Source organism: Cimex lectularius, unplaced genomic scaffold (assembly GCF_000648675.2).
Source record: "Cimex lectularius strain Harlan isolate CLEC.00 unplaced genomic scaffold, Clec_2.1 scaffold379, whole genome shotgun sequence".
Lineage (NCBI taxonomy): Eukaryota > Metazoa > Arthropoda > Insecta > Hemiptera > Cimicidae > Cimex > Cimex lectularius.
The window spans coordinates 153,887-171,169 of record NW_019394211.1 but is presented as its reverse complement, the minus strand read 5'-3'; the positions used below and the strand labels follow the sequence as shown (position 1 = coordinate 171,169).

General features: G+C 38.4%; 1 protein-coding gene across 1 annotated transcript in view; it reads left to right on the top strand.

The window, feature by feature from the left end:
* Positions 1 to 17,283, top strand: part of LOC106667106 (zinc finger protein 287) — a 144,436-nt gene that overhangs the window by 70,532 nt on the left and 56,621 nt on the right. The window contains exons 3-5 of the mRNA XM_014394810.2: positions 2,685 to 2,840; positions 10,335 to 10,598; positions 12,315 to 12,484. Coding sequence (XP_014250296.1) covers positions 2,685 to 2,840; positions 10,335 to 10,598; positions 12,315 to 12,484 — 590 coding nt within the window. The remainder of the gene's footprint in view (positions 1 to 2,684; positions 2,841 to 10,334; positions 10,599 to 12,314; positions 12,485 to 17,283) is intronic.

The following is a 17,283-nucleotide window of genomic DNA, read 5'->3' as shown; positions in this document are numbered from 1 at the left end:
TAAATAAATTTAAAGTAGTTTTTTCACAGTAATCAGTTCAAAATCAATTCGGGCCTTTGTAAACTTCATTTTTTCTATTTAAACAAAAAACACGTTTAGATTTACTTGCCTCCAATGGTACAATTTGTTTTGCCATTTCACTTCTTCATTAGTATGTCGTGTAATAGTGGCTTTATTCATACGTCCCTAGGCATCCTGATTGGTTTTGCTCATGTTCTAACTACTCTGCATGCTTGACTTAGTACTTGTCAAGTCCAACGAAAGACACTTCGTCACTCATAGGTATTCATTGTACGTTCGTACGTACAGGTCGAAAACCAGGCAGTGACTCGCTGTAGGCAGCTGCTGTACGTACGTACAGGTTGAAACCAGGGAGCGACCCACTGTTTTTACGACGTCTTGCTGAAAATGACCTACTTCTCCCTCCAGCGTCTTGATTTTTACAAATTTTCTGTTTTCATAATTTTTTGAAATGCTAAATTTAGGATTATAAATGATAAGATTTCTTATTAACTATTATACATAAAAATGTTTACATTGGCGTAAACAATAATAGGTTATAGCTTAACAAAACACTTGGAAAGGATGCCACCAATCGAGCGAATTGGTCGAATCTAGTGCTGTATTTTATAATAAATAACGTGCTAATAAACCATTATTCAGAATAAATATTTGATAGAAACCTTAGCATAATTCAACGAAACGATTTATTAAATTTTAGCTGTATATTCTAACACGGGTATATTTTTCAGTTCCCCCCCCCGTGACTTCTGTTTCCGCATGTTTCGCTGCCGGCGAATTTGAATAAATGGCGAATACGACGTTTTCAATGCGCCCCGGCCGTTGTTACGTATTAATAAATAATGTATCGGCAAGGCGGGCATGTGGAAGGAAAGGGAGTTATGATTTAGTTGGCCGGCAAGTTTTAGATTAGACTTGGTAATGCGGGCAGCCCACATCCACATGCTTCTACTCCCATCACCGATTGCAATTAAGGGATAAACAACGGCAGCCGCTACTTCTCTTTTCATTTAAATCCTAACCGACGAGAGAGAGAGAGAGAGAGAGAGAGAGAGAGAGTGAGAGTGAGAGCGTGTGACTGAAAGACACTACCATCCTTGTGAACTAGCTCAAGGTCTGTGCATACATCAAAACCGAAACGATCCAAGATTCCTCTAGGGGTTTGAACAAGATGCACACTTTACTATTTATCTATTTACATCTGTAGAAATTCTTGTGTCAAATCATATAAATCAATACCGGATGATGGTTAGGTTGAATTCTGAAACAAGAATGCGCACATTGCTATATCATCAATGCCAGCTATGCAGATCGTAAAGCAGCCTGGAATTATATAGTTATTAGCAGTAGTTATTTTGATGTTGAGTCGTTTCGTTTGCATTTTTAACCCTTAACCTTTGAATTTATGATCCGGCCCAAACTTTGGTTTGATCTATGCTGCCGCCCCTGTTACCGTACAATATTTCTTAACCGACGGTAGCCGGGTGTTTAACGCGTCCGATTCTCGCCATTCAGAACCCGCGGTCGAGGGTTCGATTGCCATTGTCATCCCTGGAATTTTTGATCGAGTCCTCTATTTAAAAAAAAAAATCATAGACATATATATTTCGATTTGACTTGTGTACTAGACACATTTCTTAAAATATAAAAAACGAGTATTTTCATCTGAACAAATACATATTTTATTTGCTTGATAGTCTATTGAAATATATATCGTATATATAAGGCTCGTAATGGCCGAAAAGTATATATTTCTAGTTTTCTGTTTCTATGTTTTGGCGTATCTCTAATATTATACAGTAAGCAAAAAATCCTCAGCTAGATAGCAAAAGGAAATTTGTATATAAAGCCGTCCTTCATGTACACAATTGCATTTTGGCTAAATAGATAAATACAAATATATGCCGACTGATAGATAAATGGATGAATGTAGTCAAGAAAAATAGTTGTCTCATCTACGTTTCCAACGAATGATCGGACGTTACTAATGACTTTTTTAGACGAAACTAATGATTTTTTAGATAAATACATAAGCAAAGGATAAATATCTTGATTCGCTTATATATAGAATATGCTAGATTGCTAGATAAATATATATATATATAATGTATAAATAGATAGATGTATTGATTGATGCGTAGAACGATAGATAAGCAAATTAATAAAATTAGAGAGAGAGAGAGAGAGAGAGAGAGAGAGAGAGAGAGAGAGAGAGAGAGAGGGAGAGAGAGAGAGAGAGAGAGAGAGAGAGAGAGAGAGTGAGAAAGAGAGAGAGAGTATGTTCAATGCAATAAAACATATCTACATAAGTCATAAACGTATATTTAGAAAGAGAGATTAAAGGGAGAACAAATATCGCTATAGAAAATTCATAAATTCCTACAAGGTTAATAGTTGTAATTTCATAGTGGAAATGTTCTTTTGCACTTTTTTTAAAACGAGAGCCTCGGTTTAGTTAAAAAGAATTGAGTATCCCTAGATTTTAGAGAGTAGCCGACGACGTTGGACGAGGCCACACGCGCTGCGAGAAGAAAGAGCCGGCTGAATATTCAGGGCCCCGAGCTCGGGGTGATTTCACGGTACATTCTTGCCCGTAGCCGTGATAGGCCCTTTCTTTGCCCCTTGTTTACCCAAACCTTCCTAATTCCGCAGCTTTTTTACAGGAGAGCCCATCTACGAGGCTGTGAAAAATATCCCTGCCAACTCGGAGCTGGTCGTCTACTTCCTGCCCGAACGGCCCGAAGAGGTTTTCTTCATGCCGGCTGTCCACTACCTACGGAACTCTCTGTACCGACGGACCATGGACACAATACTCGAAGGTAAATAAATTTAAAGTAGTTTTTTCACAGTAATCAGTTCAAAATCAATTCGGGCCTTTGTAAACTTCATTTTTTCTATTTAAACAAAAAACACGTTTAGATTTACTTGCCTCCAATGGTACAATTTGTTTTGCCATTTCACTTCTTCATTAGTATGTCGTGTAATAGTGGCTTTATTCATACGTCCCTAGGCATCCTGATTGGTTTTGCTCATGTTCTAACTACTCTGCATGCTTGACTTAGTACTTGTCAAGTCCAACGAAAGACACTTCGTCACTCATAGGTATTCATATGTCAGTACACGACTGTTGCATTTCCTATTACACAAATTATCGCCACATTTGTATATCTACACTATTAGTTGCATGTCTTTGATGACTAATTGAACTTCATATGATTAAAAATTATTAATGTACTTATAAATAACTTTGTATATACTATTTTGGACCCGTGGCTCAAATCACGGTTTAAACTGGGTTCACTGGAACCTCGTTTACAGTTTGGACCAAGTTTAAGAAGGACTTCCACTAAACTTTGAGCCCTGTTAATGACGCGACTTTAGGCGTATAAATAAATATGCGAGAGAAAAAGCATTGGTTGTATCATAAAGAAATAATAGAAATTGATATGTTGCTGATTAGGAAAACAAAGTTTTTATTGAAATTTATTAAGTTTTTATTAAAAGGTGGTAACAAAAATTGATTCAATTTGATTTTCACTTTGGTTGATTAAAAGTTCAATTTTTAACAACATAGGTTGCATTATGAAAATAACGTCAGTCAAGTCTGAACTAGGTTTAACACACGCTCGACGGCCGTTCAATGTTGAACCAGGTTCCTCATTTGAACTCGGTTGAAGATAAAATGAAAAAGGGCAATTTTTAAGGTGAACTCGAGTACTAAACTGAGTTTAAACCAAATTGGTGCAACGGGGCACTTAATGCCTATTTGCAACCAATAGTGGGAATGCTGTCCTTTATATTAAAAATGAATGGTTAAGCAATAATGGAAAAGGTCGGGCTTCAGCAGCAGGCTCAATTATTGACATAACAAGTGAAAGCGACGTAAATTGTCTTCAAAAATTTGAAAGTTCAAAAAGAGAATAGAAGGACCAAGTTGATGTGTTACGATCAAATTACGGATAAATTCTCAAAAAAAATGAAACGATCAACTTTTTTACAGCGTAAACAATTCATAGAACGTTCGGTGGAGGATTAACATGTACGGATATTTAGTCAAACATTTTGCGGGGGTTAAAATTGGCCTTACAGCCGCGATTAACCAGGGAGGAAGTTTCGACAAGTTTTTGAAATGGTGTCGTTAAAACTGTTACTTGAAGAGTGGAACCTGGGTCATTATTTGAACTTGGTTCAAGGTAAAATGAAACATGCAATTTTTATGTTGAACACGGCTCAGTACTAAACTGAGTTTAAATCGAGATGATACAACCGGCCTTTAAGAGGCATTTAAATGTAAATTAAATTAATTTTAAATTTTAATAACATTTAATTTTAATAAAATTTAATTTTAAATTTAAATTTATTTAATTTGGTGAAGCCTGAGACTATGAGAAATGCTTATGTAAATGTTTAGACATGTTTTTCAGCATAGATCCTCATCGCGTGGATCTTATGTGGTGAAAATTGTTCGTGTGGTGGCGGATGGTGATTGAAGAGAGGGTGCCGTCGGGTTAGTGACACGGCCGTCAAAAGCGATCGCTAACAGTACAGCCCTGGGACGTGTCCATGGGAGACGGCACGTAGTCGTGACATGTCGCCTCCCCCCTAATCATACCCCAAAAGGGACACTTTTTACATTTTCACACTCGGGCATATCACCTACTTCAACGTTCCATCAACCAAACGGTGACATCCCGTTCTGGCCCGGTACCTCCCCCGCGTCGAATCTGTACGTTTCCGAGAAGTACTAAAGAAATAAAACGTTCGGTCGCTGGTATTAGAAAAATATATTAATTAATCCATACCGTCTTGGTCATATTTTCGGTCAGATTTCTACTGTACACACCATTGGTATCGGTGCCGTACAAAAGAGCGCGTGTGGCTCCGACCACCCAACTCTAACTATGTCCCGCACAAATGGGGCAGCGTGTCCTGACGGTTAATGCACAAAATTTCTTCTTTTTTTGCGTCGATCCTGGACCGCGTGGCAGGTTTATGATGAGATCGTGATGATCTCAAACTCGCCCCTGCTCAACCGTTATCCATCTTTTTCTGATAATCACCTTGGAAATTGTCACAACGCTAAATCTAGTTGACTCGAAGAAAAACTAGATTTAGGAATCTGTTGTCCGTCAAATTTCTCTTCAAGAGACTTTAATTTGGATATGTGAAAAAAAAGTCTAACTTACCAACTTTAATATATATTGTCAATTTTTCTTTGACTACAAAGCGAAACATTACTACTTGAGTAATTTTAAGTGTAGCATACCGTATAAACATATCGCCTTCAATATAAGAAAAACTGAAATTTAATTTCTTCTCTTATTAAACTTGTTACTTATTATTATCCCCAATTATTACGTCAAACATAACCAATTCCTCCATTGTATTATTATTATTATGAAAATGTCCTCCGCCTGTGAATAAGACGTAATATAACCCGGTCATACTGGCATAAAAACAGCACCAATTACCTCAATTAAATCAAGTCTAAGTATGACCTTGCTCGATTCTCCCCGGCTTAAAAACAATCCAATTTGCTAATTGGTTAAAAATAGTTGGGAATATCTCACGGGTTTTTTCTTCTCCTTTTTCTTACATCTTCTGCCCCATGTCCGTTCATTAATTCACATCTCAATTAAGAAAACCGACCGGCAGGGATGCTTGAGATGCCGCGGCCATCTTTGCGCTCAAGCAGTGCTTTGTTCCTCCAGGGGCAGGAATGTGTCTTTTATTGTCAACCGGGAGATATGTAGATGCGGATGCAGATAAGGGCTACCAGTCACAGTCCGGCAGTCGGCTTTCGACCTTGCCCTTGACGAATATCGGTATGGCTAGATCCGAAAATCAGTTCGGTGAAAATACCAACTTACACATTTTTACAAAATCTGTATTTCTATCAGAAAGAAATGCTTCGCTTATGTCTAACTGGTAGGATATTCGACCAAAAAACAAATTCTGGCTTTAAATTTTGATACCAGGTTTAAAACAACAATGAGTTAATTTCCGTACAGAAATTAACGTACTTTATTTTAGTCAACAGAAGTTTATCGAATTCACTATTCAGAATAGAATATTCTCAAATACATCTTCCATGTTGTGTTAGCGTTTATCTGTTCTGTTGTTTTACTTTATGGCATTTCAGCAGGAAATAAAGATCAGATGTTCAAGTTCATTTACTATGACCTGTTCATCTATCCCTTAAAAACATAATTTCTTTAATTTATAACCTGAGATAGTTTAGAGCTGTTACTAAAATTAGTTAGTTAGTAAACATTTCTAAATCGTCCGGTTAATCCAAGTAAAATACCATTACCGACTTTTCGAACTTACAATTTGGCAATATAACGCTTCGACGGTGATTTCCGTCACCGGAAACTATTACGAGGACCCCCTCCTGTGACGGCTGAATGTTGAGAAATCACCCATCTCCGACTCGTCCATAGCACGGGTCGCGACCTGTCGATTAATTTCCCACACGTTTCACCACTTCCTATGGCTAATTATTGTACGCTATTGCGTATAAGTTCACGCTTTATATTGTTAAATTTTATAATATACAGTCCTAAAAGAAGATTAGTGGAAGTCGTTTTAGATAAATGTTATTAATTATGGTATGGAGTACGATGGTTTATTCAAGTTGGTTTTGGCAATAGATGGATTTAGAAATACCGAACACATGTGCAAAAAATAACATTTCGCATATTTCAATTCAAAAACTCGCTCATTTATTCTACAGCTTTTCTCTGTACAGTTGAATAACGCACTCCAAGAAAAACTGACAGTCACTAGAACATCACTCCTTACAATCCATTATATTTCGAGGTCTGATTGACCAAATAACTTCTTTCAATTAATTAATCTTTTTATGTAAAGTATTGGCTGAAATGAAAAAGTCAGTGTCACGAGCGGGATTCGAACCCATGACCTTCGGCTAAATAAGGCGCTGCTCTAACCACTTGAGCTATCGTGACTTCGATCCACTCGGACACCAACTCCCCGACTGTCCGAGTCCGACATAAAAATATTAATTAATTGAAAGAAGTTATTTGGTCAATCAGACCACGAAATATAATGGATTTAATAAGTAAAACAAAGTATAACTTCACTAACAGCTCTCCGTTGCCAGTTCATATGTCGCCGAGAATCGAATCCTGATTACACGATATTTGAACAATAGCAAAAAGTGGTGAAATTCGAAAGGTTGACATGGGGAGTTGGTGGCCGAGTGGATGGAAGTCGCGATAGCTCAAGAGGTTAGAGCAGCGGCGTATTTAGCCGAAGGTCGTTGGTTCGAATCCCGCCCGTGACACTGACTTTTTTATCTCAACCAACACCTTACATAAAAAGATTAACTTCGTACCTCCTGCTTGAAAAATCCTTCTGATGAAAAACATTACTATGTCTGTTGTATTTTTCTATTTTTTATAATTTACAGTGCATTTTAACTTCGTTCTATTAGGTAACAAGTTACAATGATATATAAATAAGTACACAATCAAAACAAGAGGGGAAAAACTACCTATTGGCAGTATTCCAATGAGAATAAAAATTTTCTCTATTTAATGGATACTAGTATGATAGTAGACTGTCACTTTTAGTGGATAAGAGGATTCGCAGCAATCGTCTCTTCAGTCGGCGATGAGGGTTTGAGGGGATTCATCGCGATGGGAGTTTTTGGATTTGAAGATGTGTTGTCGGGAGGGGCTTATGAAATTTCCGGTAATGAGAGCGGATTCCATCTTGGATGAAAGAAATTATAAATCTTTCTGGGTTATTTCGTTGGACACAAAAAAATGGGCATCAAGGATTTTGCTGAGGGTTTTATGTATTGGACAGTTTCGATGCGATGGATATTGGAGTGTTTGGCTGAACCCGCCACTTCCATAAGTCCATATCCATTTCACTCTCGTATTATAGAACATCCTTATTCTTGTAAATGCTCAGCGTTTGTCTATAAGTTAAAAAAATTCATAACTTCTTGGCGTTTCAGTCATCTGTTCCACGTCAAGAATTTGTCGATGTACAGTCCTAAGTATCGTACCTTTCTGCAGTTTGGAGGGGGATATGAAATAAACTGGAACGAGGGATTTTTTTTCGGAGAGAAGATCATGTGGGTGGATTTTTCTGTATTGAATTTTATTATCTTCTTTTCACACAAGGCTCCAACAGGGAGAAAAATAGTTGAAGATACCGAGTGATTGAATCAAACTTACTTGATAAGATCGCTGAATCGTCTCCATCGGTAAGTGTGATGATTTCAGACTTGTGGACACTACCTTGAACTACACCAAGTTGTAGAGAGGTATTTTAGGGATGACTCCTTCAATAACTCGGAAGGACCGACCAGTGAGATAGCTGCCAATGATTGGGTAGTGGGGTGGAAGGATGTCTTTGAGCATAAACAGCATGCCCGGATGCCAAACGCAATTGAGCATGGACAACATGCCCAAACACTAAGTAACTCAAGTAACTCAAGAGAGGTAGAGATACGATTCACATGATGGCATGTACGGCACAGGGACGCTGCGGAAACCAAAATAATGTTCGGGGATAACATTTTGTGTATTTTTATGAAAATGTTAGGTCTTATATCGTTAACATTGACATAAAAACAATGATTATATGGTAAAGTTGAATTTCTTCATTTTTATTTGAGCAGATTGCATTATGATTTGCATTATCTACATGGATTTCGTATTTTATTCATTGGACTCATGATTGATAAAATTGTACAATTATACTGTTCAAATAATGATGCATATGTATGTCGTTTTATTCTGATAGTGGAGTGGTCATGATTGAATCGTTTTTTATTTATCTATTAAGCACAGTATCTATGTTTAACATATATGTGTAACTTCTTACCAGAAAGTCTTTTTACAGTAAGAAGGTATGTCAAACTGCAAATAATCCATAGTATGGAAATTAAGTTGTTTGTATGTATATGTAATTCCAATCGATAACAACGACGGTAAAAGGTTTAAGAGAGCAATCAAGGAGGCGGTGAACGGTTTGGTAGGTGGACAATGGGCACGGTAGCCCCCGACTCACCTATTGATGCGTTTTCTTATTTTATTTTTTACCCCGTCCTTTTATTTTTTATTGTCAAGGGGGACACAATGGCGGGACGAAATGACCCGGGGACAGGACAATAGCTGGCCGGCAAACTTTGGTAGCAGACCGACAATTAATATTTATCAAGCCAGTTTACCAAAGCGGTAAAACACCGCCTTCATTAATAAAAGATAAAAGCCACTTTCCGAATAAAATAGTATCGAATCATTGTTTAGCTGTAGCATGTTTCTATAGCATAATTAACAACGTGGCGCAAGGTAGCTTTAGGATGGTTTTTGAGTCATCTGTCAATGTTACTTTTTCATTTGTAGATCAGATCAACCCAATTAATACATATGGGTGTGTTTATGAGACTTCGAATGAAAATTTGTACTTTAACACGTTTACAACGTAGATTGTAAATACCCTCGGCCAGCCACGCGTATCTAGAAAAACTGGTTCCGAGTAATACACGGATTGGCAAGAAGCCAGTTATAATTTTGTCGAGTTCTGTTTTCCCAGTGACGAACGACGTTGTACATCTAAAGCACGGCGTCAGATTTATAGCTGCTGATTTACAGGCGACGTATTTCCCAGCATATATTAATAAAGGACTCTCTCTTTTCCCGGTTTTGCAGTAACTACGGTTAAAAAGATAATAATTCTTAATTTTGCCTGCATATCTTGGGTAGTAAGCAAGACGTTAATGTATTAACTAAGTTTTCTCTATCGTTGGCTATTTATTATTGATTTTATATGGTGAAAAATTTAATAACGCGTAAATTGGTCGGGCTGTAATATAATAATGACTGTGAATAAGGACTTAAAATGGCGTTTTAGAAATTACATTTAAGTCGCCGTTTCCCGTAAATGCCGTTCATCCAATTTACGCCGGGTTCTGTCCGTTTTAAAAATTTATAAGTACTAAGCGGCTTTGACAGGTTCCTCTGGGCAGATAGAAGTCTGGCTTTCTTTATCGAATAATTAAATCATCCGATCGAATATTTATTCATATATGTAAATCGGAGTCGCGCTACTGGAATTCACCAGGGCAACCCCTCTCCCAAACTGGTCGAAATCAACAAGACGGCTCCTATTTACAACCGAAGGAAGAGTTATGGAGGATGACGCATAAAAAAGGAACAGAGAGGACTGTCGCGACAAGAAAACACTTGGCGAGGAGGCGTTTACAGAAAAATCTTTCACACTTCGTCCCATTTGCATAAACATCAAACGATTGATTTTTTTTTCTGTTACAGATTCTCCTTTGGATTTGTCAATGTCCCTCTTATCGAGGGCTTTGATCAGCTCGTCCGGTTCCTCGTCCCCGGGCGACACGGACGAAAGGAAATCCGTGAGCGGCGACTCTTCCGTCAGCGGGGAAGTCGACCACGTCGTGAGGAGACAAGTCTCGCCAAAAGCGAGGGCACCTAGGTCGGAAAGGACACTCCTGCCCTGCGAGGTCTGCGGCAAGGCTTTCGACAGGCCCTCCCTCCTCAAGAGACACATGAGAACGCACACAGGTCAGAAAAATTCTTTAAACAAATACATGATCTTACATCACATTAAACTTCAAGTGGTATACCTTCTCTTCAGTAACTCAAACAAATACCAGAACTACATAATAAAAGCTCTAAACTTGTTCCTCAGGACGACACCAAATTTAGCAAATTTGCTAAAGCATAGCTAATCCTATGAGTTTAGGGCGGGTGCAGTGTTTTTTCTTCCTGTTTCCTCTCTTGTATTAATTAGCCACACTGATTTTGTTGGCGCCAATCTAAAATTTACATCTTGAAATCTTCCTTCGTCCATTTCATTCTCACTCTTCACCCCACCACTGCATCATGTACCTATTTGTGTAATATTTAGTGACCGTCGAGCAATCAAACTCATTATGGAACTACCCTTCAGTGTTTCAAGCAGAAATACTTGCCATCAATGCTTGTGCCCTAGTATATCTTAAAAGAGGTTACACTGTGGAAAAAGTCCTTATGAGATCAAAGCATTAGCATGTAAAAAATCACATTAAAATTGGTCAGTGAATGCATCCAAAATCTCAAAAACCTGGGAAAACAACCTGATAATATCTTGGGTGCCAGGGCACAAAGAAATTTTGGAAAAAGCAGACATACTGACCAGAGGAGAATCATCTGCAAGACCGTACATAGGACCCGAACTTATACTTGGGAAAACAAAAACAAATACACAATCCTTCATCACCGAATGGATCACAATGAAACAAAAGAAGTGGATAAACTCTAGCGGCTAGAAACAGTAAACCGGTGCTAAAACAACCCTCACCAAGACTGGCAAACTCATTGTTACAGTTGGAGAGGGCCAGACTTTGAGGAATAATAGGACTATTAACTAGTCACTGGCATCTGAGAAAGCATCTATACAACATGGGCATATGTAACTATGATCCCATCTGCAGATTATGTAATGAAGAGGAAGAAACAGCCATTCATCTTCGAATCAATGAAAGGCGAAGCAACGGCTCATTGGAGACATAACCCCTGCATTTAGAAAAAACCCTAGGTAATCAAATTGTAGCAGCTACAGTCAATGACTTAATACTTCTGAGAAGAAGGATTGAGTCGATTGAACTGAATTAGGGAACTAGGAAGGTACAAAAGCCAGAAGGCTGCAGTGCCTGGGGAGCACAAACCCCACTTCCTTGTTTCCTCATTATCATTATCATCATCATCCATGATCGAATTGTCGGCAGACAACTGAAAAAGGTGTTTTTTCTAAACTCCCTCATTATCGACCGCTCTTCACGACTTCAACAAATCTTGTATCTATTGTTGTATTTCCAAACATAAAAACTTTCATATCCAGTTTATAATTTCACCCTTTTTTGCCCAAAATTGCTTCAGAGCAATGTTAAGTTTAGCAATTTTCCTTAAGGTTAGCAGAAATTCCTGTAAGTTAAGGGCGGGCGCAGTGTTATTCCTGCCCTTTCTGCTCATATATTGGCAACACTGATTTATTTGGCGCTAATACGCTCTATTATATTTCTCCGCTTATCTGTTAACCAATTTCCTAATGTTCGTCACGTTGTATGACAACGTTGGGCCGTAAAGGGTTAACACTAATGTAAATCCAATACAAATATATTGATGAAAACATTTACAGACTATATTGGTATACCAGTAAAACGTACTTAATGTATAAATCACCGGCATACAAAGAATTTGTACGGCATCTATTGACTAAAATTATTGTATGTGTTTCAGGAGAAAAACCGCATGTTTGTTCTGTGTGCAACAAGGGATTCAGCACGAGCAGCTCTCTGAACACGCACCGGCGGATCCACTCTGGAGAAAAACCCCACCAGTGCCAAGTGTGCGGAAAAAGGTTCACTGCCAGCTCGAATCTGTACTACCACCGGATGACCCACATCAAGGTGAGCAGATTTTTAGAAACCCTGCTGCTTTAAAGCCCCGGGGCTTTATAAACGGTAGTATAAAACGGCGTGGAGATTTTCAGATAAAGCGCACCGAGCAAATAAATTACGAGCGGCCAAACTTTATCTTAATTCCCCATCTAAGATCCGATCCATGCTGTAAGTCTATAGATCGGGCTCAGGGGGAGCAATGCTCAGCGGACAAATTACACTCTAATCTCGATCCGGGTCGCCTAGACGCCGTGATTTATCAACGGCCGAATTCAGAGGGCTTTTTTCCGTAGAGTCGCCTTTTAATTAATAAAACACTGCCGAGCCGTAAATCCGAGAGTTTGATCTAGGGTCTGGAAGTTGCCCTAACCCGACAAGACACCATTAGCCGGTAGACAGATAGAATCCTTAATGGACCAAAAGGATTTATTTTATTATATTTTTGGAACCGTTAAAACGGCGAATTCCCTCAATATTTCCAGAGACCGATTAAGAGAATTCACGTGACGACTGACGCTCCGGAAAGGGTAACGCGGGTTTCAAAAACCCTGGAACAAAAATTTCCAACAAAAAGTTTCCGACGCGGGCCTGTATGGTAGGCGTATCCAAGTTGTGATTTATACGAAGCCGGTAATTATAATTTGGCAGGAGATAAGTCTTGTAGCCCTGGCTACTGAATTATGCAGCAGACATAGTTTATAGCGAGGAAGATTACTCTAATTTTTCCAGTGTCCGTACGATCTTCTTTTTTTGGACCGATCACCTTTTTTTCAACGTAAATCGCCATTAATGCAGAAAGTGGACAACGGCCGAAGATCCCAGTAACAATTTGTGCGTCGCCCGTGTAAAATTTATTTATGGAATAAAAAACCCCTCCCTAAACGCGAAACAAGCTTCCATTAATTTTTAGTGAGTTTAATTTGAATCTTAAAAGTTAAAAGTATCCTAGCTTATAATCACAGAATAGATATTTTAATTTTTTTTTTGCTAACATAAAAGTCGATTGATTTTCATTGTAATAAAACTTCTTTATGTAATCTTCATCATGTTCTTAAATTAAACTGATGAAAAAATCAATCTTTGGTTTGCAACGTAAACGAAATACAGTGCTTAGTATTGTTTTGCTTTTTAATTCTGAATATGACTTTATGAAGATATTTAAAAGAAAAAAAACAATTCCTAGTATCCAAGGTTTATTATGTAGTTACAATTAATTAAGATTTTTAGTTGAGATGAATAAAAGTTAATGGCACGATCGGGATTCGAACCTAAGATCATCGGCTAGATACGCCGCTGCTCTACCACTTGAGCTGTCGTAACCTCGATCCACTCGGACATCAACTTCCTATCAGTCAAGCGGACCACGAAATTAGTGAATTTAAAGAATTAATATGAAGTACACTTCACTAAAGCTCTTCCGTGGCTATTTCAATTGCCGTCGAGAATCCAAACCGATTACACGACATTTGAAAAATGGCAAAAAGGAGGGAAAACTCATAAGGTGGGGTTGAGATAGGAAGTTGATGTCCGAGTGGATCGAGGTCACGATAGCTCAAGTGGTAGAGCAGCGGCGTATCTAGCCGAAGATCTTAGGTTCGAATCCCGATCGTGCCATTAACTTTTTTTCATCTCAATTAAAAACCTTAATTAATTGTAATGATTTAATTGGTCAAGCGGGCCACGAAATTAGTGAATTTATTATGTAGGCTCAGCAGGATCTAAATTACCTGAATGTTTTTGCCGTAGGTTTTTCGTCTTTATTCTTCAGTTTTAATTGTTATTTTGTAATAATTAATTGAATGGACTGAACAATTATCATCCCTTTTCCCAGCAATGGTTGCAATCACAGGCCAACTAGGTTGATTGCATTTTACATACATTTTTCTGCTAACATAAAAGTCGATTTATTTTCATTGTAATAAAACTTCTTGATGGAATCTTCATTATCTTCTTTAAAACATATGAAAGTCAATTTTTGGTTTGCAACGTAACGAAATACAGTTCTTAGATTTGTTTTGATTTTTAATTATGAAGATCACTTATGAAGATATCTAATAGAAAAAAAAAACTCTTAATATCCAAGGATTATTATGGAGGTTCAACAGGATCCAAATTAACTGAATGTTTTTGTTGTAGGTTTTTCGTTTCAATTCTTCAGTTTTAATTGATATTTTGTATCAATTAACTAAATGGATTGAAAAATTATCATTTATCTATCTAGCAATTTTTGCAATCACAGGTATTACGTTGATTGCATTTTACTATACAAATCTTTTAAATGTTATATTTCAACTGGTAATGTAGCATTTGAACTGGCTGATGGAAGAACTGGTCCTTCCCTGCTTTGACTTTCAAAAGCCCCACTTTTTCTTATCCTTCTTCCATCTAACTAGTGTTATTTACGAGCCTATTTCCGTGCCTTACTGGTGGGTTGGTCGAGAAAAAACAAGAAATGAATTAATGAGTGCTAGTTTAATGAAAGGAAAAAATATCCGAGTAAATTCCATGAAAACTGAAGAGTGACCCGCCTATTGTCACATTACAAGGAGAGTGACCTGTTTTACAAGCCCCTGGCACTTATACATGGTGTGTCCTACACGATGACTCCCACACGAACGTCTTCATGTAATTAGAATGTAAACCTGAAAGAACGATCCACAAGGAAAGCTAGTCAGGAAAAGAAAAAAAGAAAAAATCTCCAAAGCATCCTACGGTGGCTCTGAGAACGTAAATTTAGTTAAATAAACCGCATTATAAAAAGTACATATCATTGGCTTCCCTTTTTGTCTCTTCTAAGATCGCCGTATCGGCCTTGCATCGGTCGGTTTCCAAATGGTCTGAGGACGTATTAAAACCCAGAGGAAAGGTTATTTTTTTCCCGTGCCTTTTTCCCGGCGGAGATAAGCGATTTCTGTAATCGGCGTAAATCACGTAGAGTTGCAGCATCGTTAGTCCTCGGATGTCTACCTGGCCGAATTTATGGGTGCACTATGGAGGCGCCGTCTCCTATCTCACTCTCATCTCGTCAGGAGATCCTGACAGGGACGGCCCACGACGTCAATAAAATACGGGGAGCCGGCCACCTTTCAGCACATCCAAAAAGAACAGGGCATCACAAAAAAAAGAAGTATTTTTATTACACTCACGAAACAAGGAAGTTCATTCTCTCCCTCTCTTTCACTATCGCTCTTTCTCTCTCGCTCCCTCTCTCTCACACACAAACATTCTGTCAGTCTGTCTCTCACTTTCTCTCTCTCTTACTCTCTCTCTCTCTCTCTCTCTCTCTCATACTCACCCTGTGTAGCTCACTCTCTCTCTCTCTCTCTCTCTCTCTCTCTCTCTTTCTCTGTTTTACACTCTCTCTCACACTAATATCCTCTCTCTCTCTCTCTCTCTCTCTCTCTCTCTCTCTCTCTCATACTCCTTCTGTGTAACTCACTCTCTCTCTCTCGCTCTCTCTCTCTATCTCTCTCTCTCTTTCTGTGTCGTACTCTCACTCTCTCTCACACACTCACACACACACACACACACACACACACACATTCTGTCTTTTTGTCTGTTTCTCTCTCTCTCTCTCCCCCTCTCTCTCCCTCTCCCTCTCTCTCAATCTCAATAACAATCTCCCACTCCCTTTCTCATACTCACTCTCTCTTCGTCACTTAGTCTCTCTCTCTCTCTCTCTCTCTCTCTCTCTCATACTCACCCTGTGTAACTCTCTCTCTCTCTCTCTTTCCCTCTTTCTTTCTCTGTCTTACACACTCTCTCTCTCACTAATCTCTTTTTGTTCTCTCTCTCTTTCTGTGTCTTACTCTCACACTACTCGGGCTCTTTTCTCTTTCTCTCTCTCAGTCTCTCTTTCTCTCTCTCTTTCTATCTCGCTCTTTCTTTCTCTCTCTCTCTCTCTCTCTCTCCCTCTCTCTCTCCCTCTCTCTCTCTCTCTCTCTCTCTCTCTTTCTATCTCATACTCACTCTGTGTAAATCACTCTCTGTCTCTTTCTCTGCCTTACACTCACTCTGCGTAACGATCAACAAAACCAATTTCTTGTTTGGTTTATTTATTGTGTTAATATTTTTGTAAATAACTCGATTTTCCGATGCATTTATTCTGTCCTCAATTTTTAATTCGATTCGCAACATAATTCAACAATAATAATAACAATATAAAATAATGTTTGATTGTTGCATTTTTGAAATTAATGTACATATTTCTCCTTTTTTGGTTTTTTTTTCTTGTTGGCGTACAACCTTGGTAGAAATATAGAAGGGAAATGTAGCGAAACGAAATATATCTGTAAAACAAAATAATAAACTGTTTGATATTATAATTTATTCTTCCTCAGAAGAACTTCCCATGACGGATTGTGTATTAATTTGTTGTATATTTTCCAAGCGTTTTGCGAAGCTTTTATTGTCCCTGTTATGAAATATGGGTGATGGGGATGCCGGTCTTTTATTGGATATTAGGTTAATCGTGAAAGCATAACCCCGGTTGTAAAATTTTCCCGGTCCCCGAAAACCTGTTTTGGCGGAAGTGGCTAAGCTAAAGACGGTAGCCACGGCCGAGAATGCCGACCAATTACAAATCCTTGTCTTATCTGCAGTCACTAATAATTGTTGGGGGGAAAGATGGGCAGGGTGCGATTCCACCTTAATTAAGAAGTAGATATCCAGGCCCCGGCTCCTCGCAGGTTCGTTCAACTTAATCGATCCGTTTTTCACTGCCAGTGCCGATCCGTTCACAATTTCTATTCTTCGTGTCAAGGCTGAACTAACCGTGGACTTTAAAAATCATGAGTCGATGAGTATCG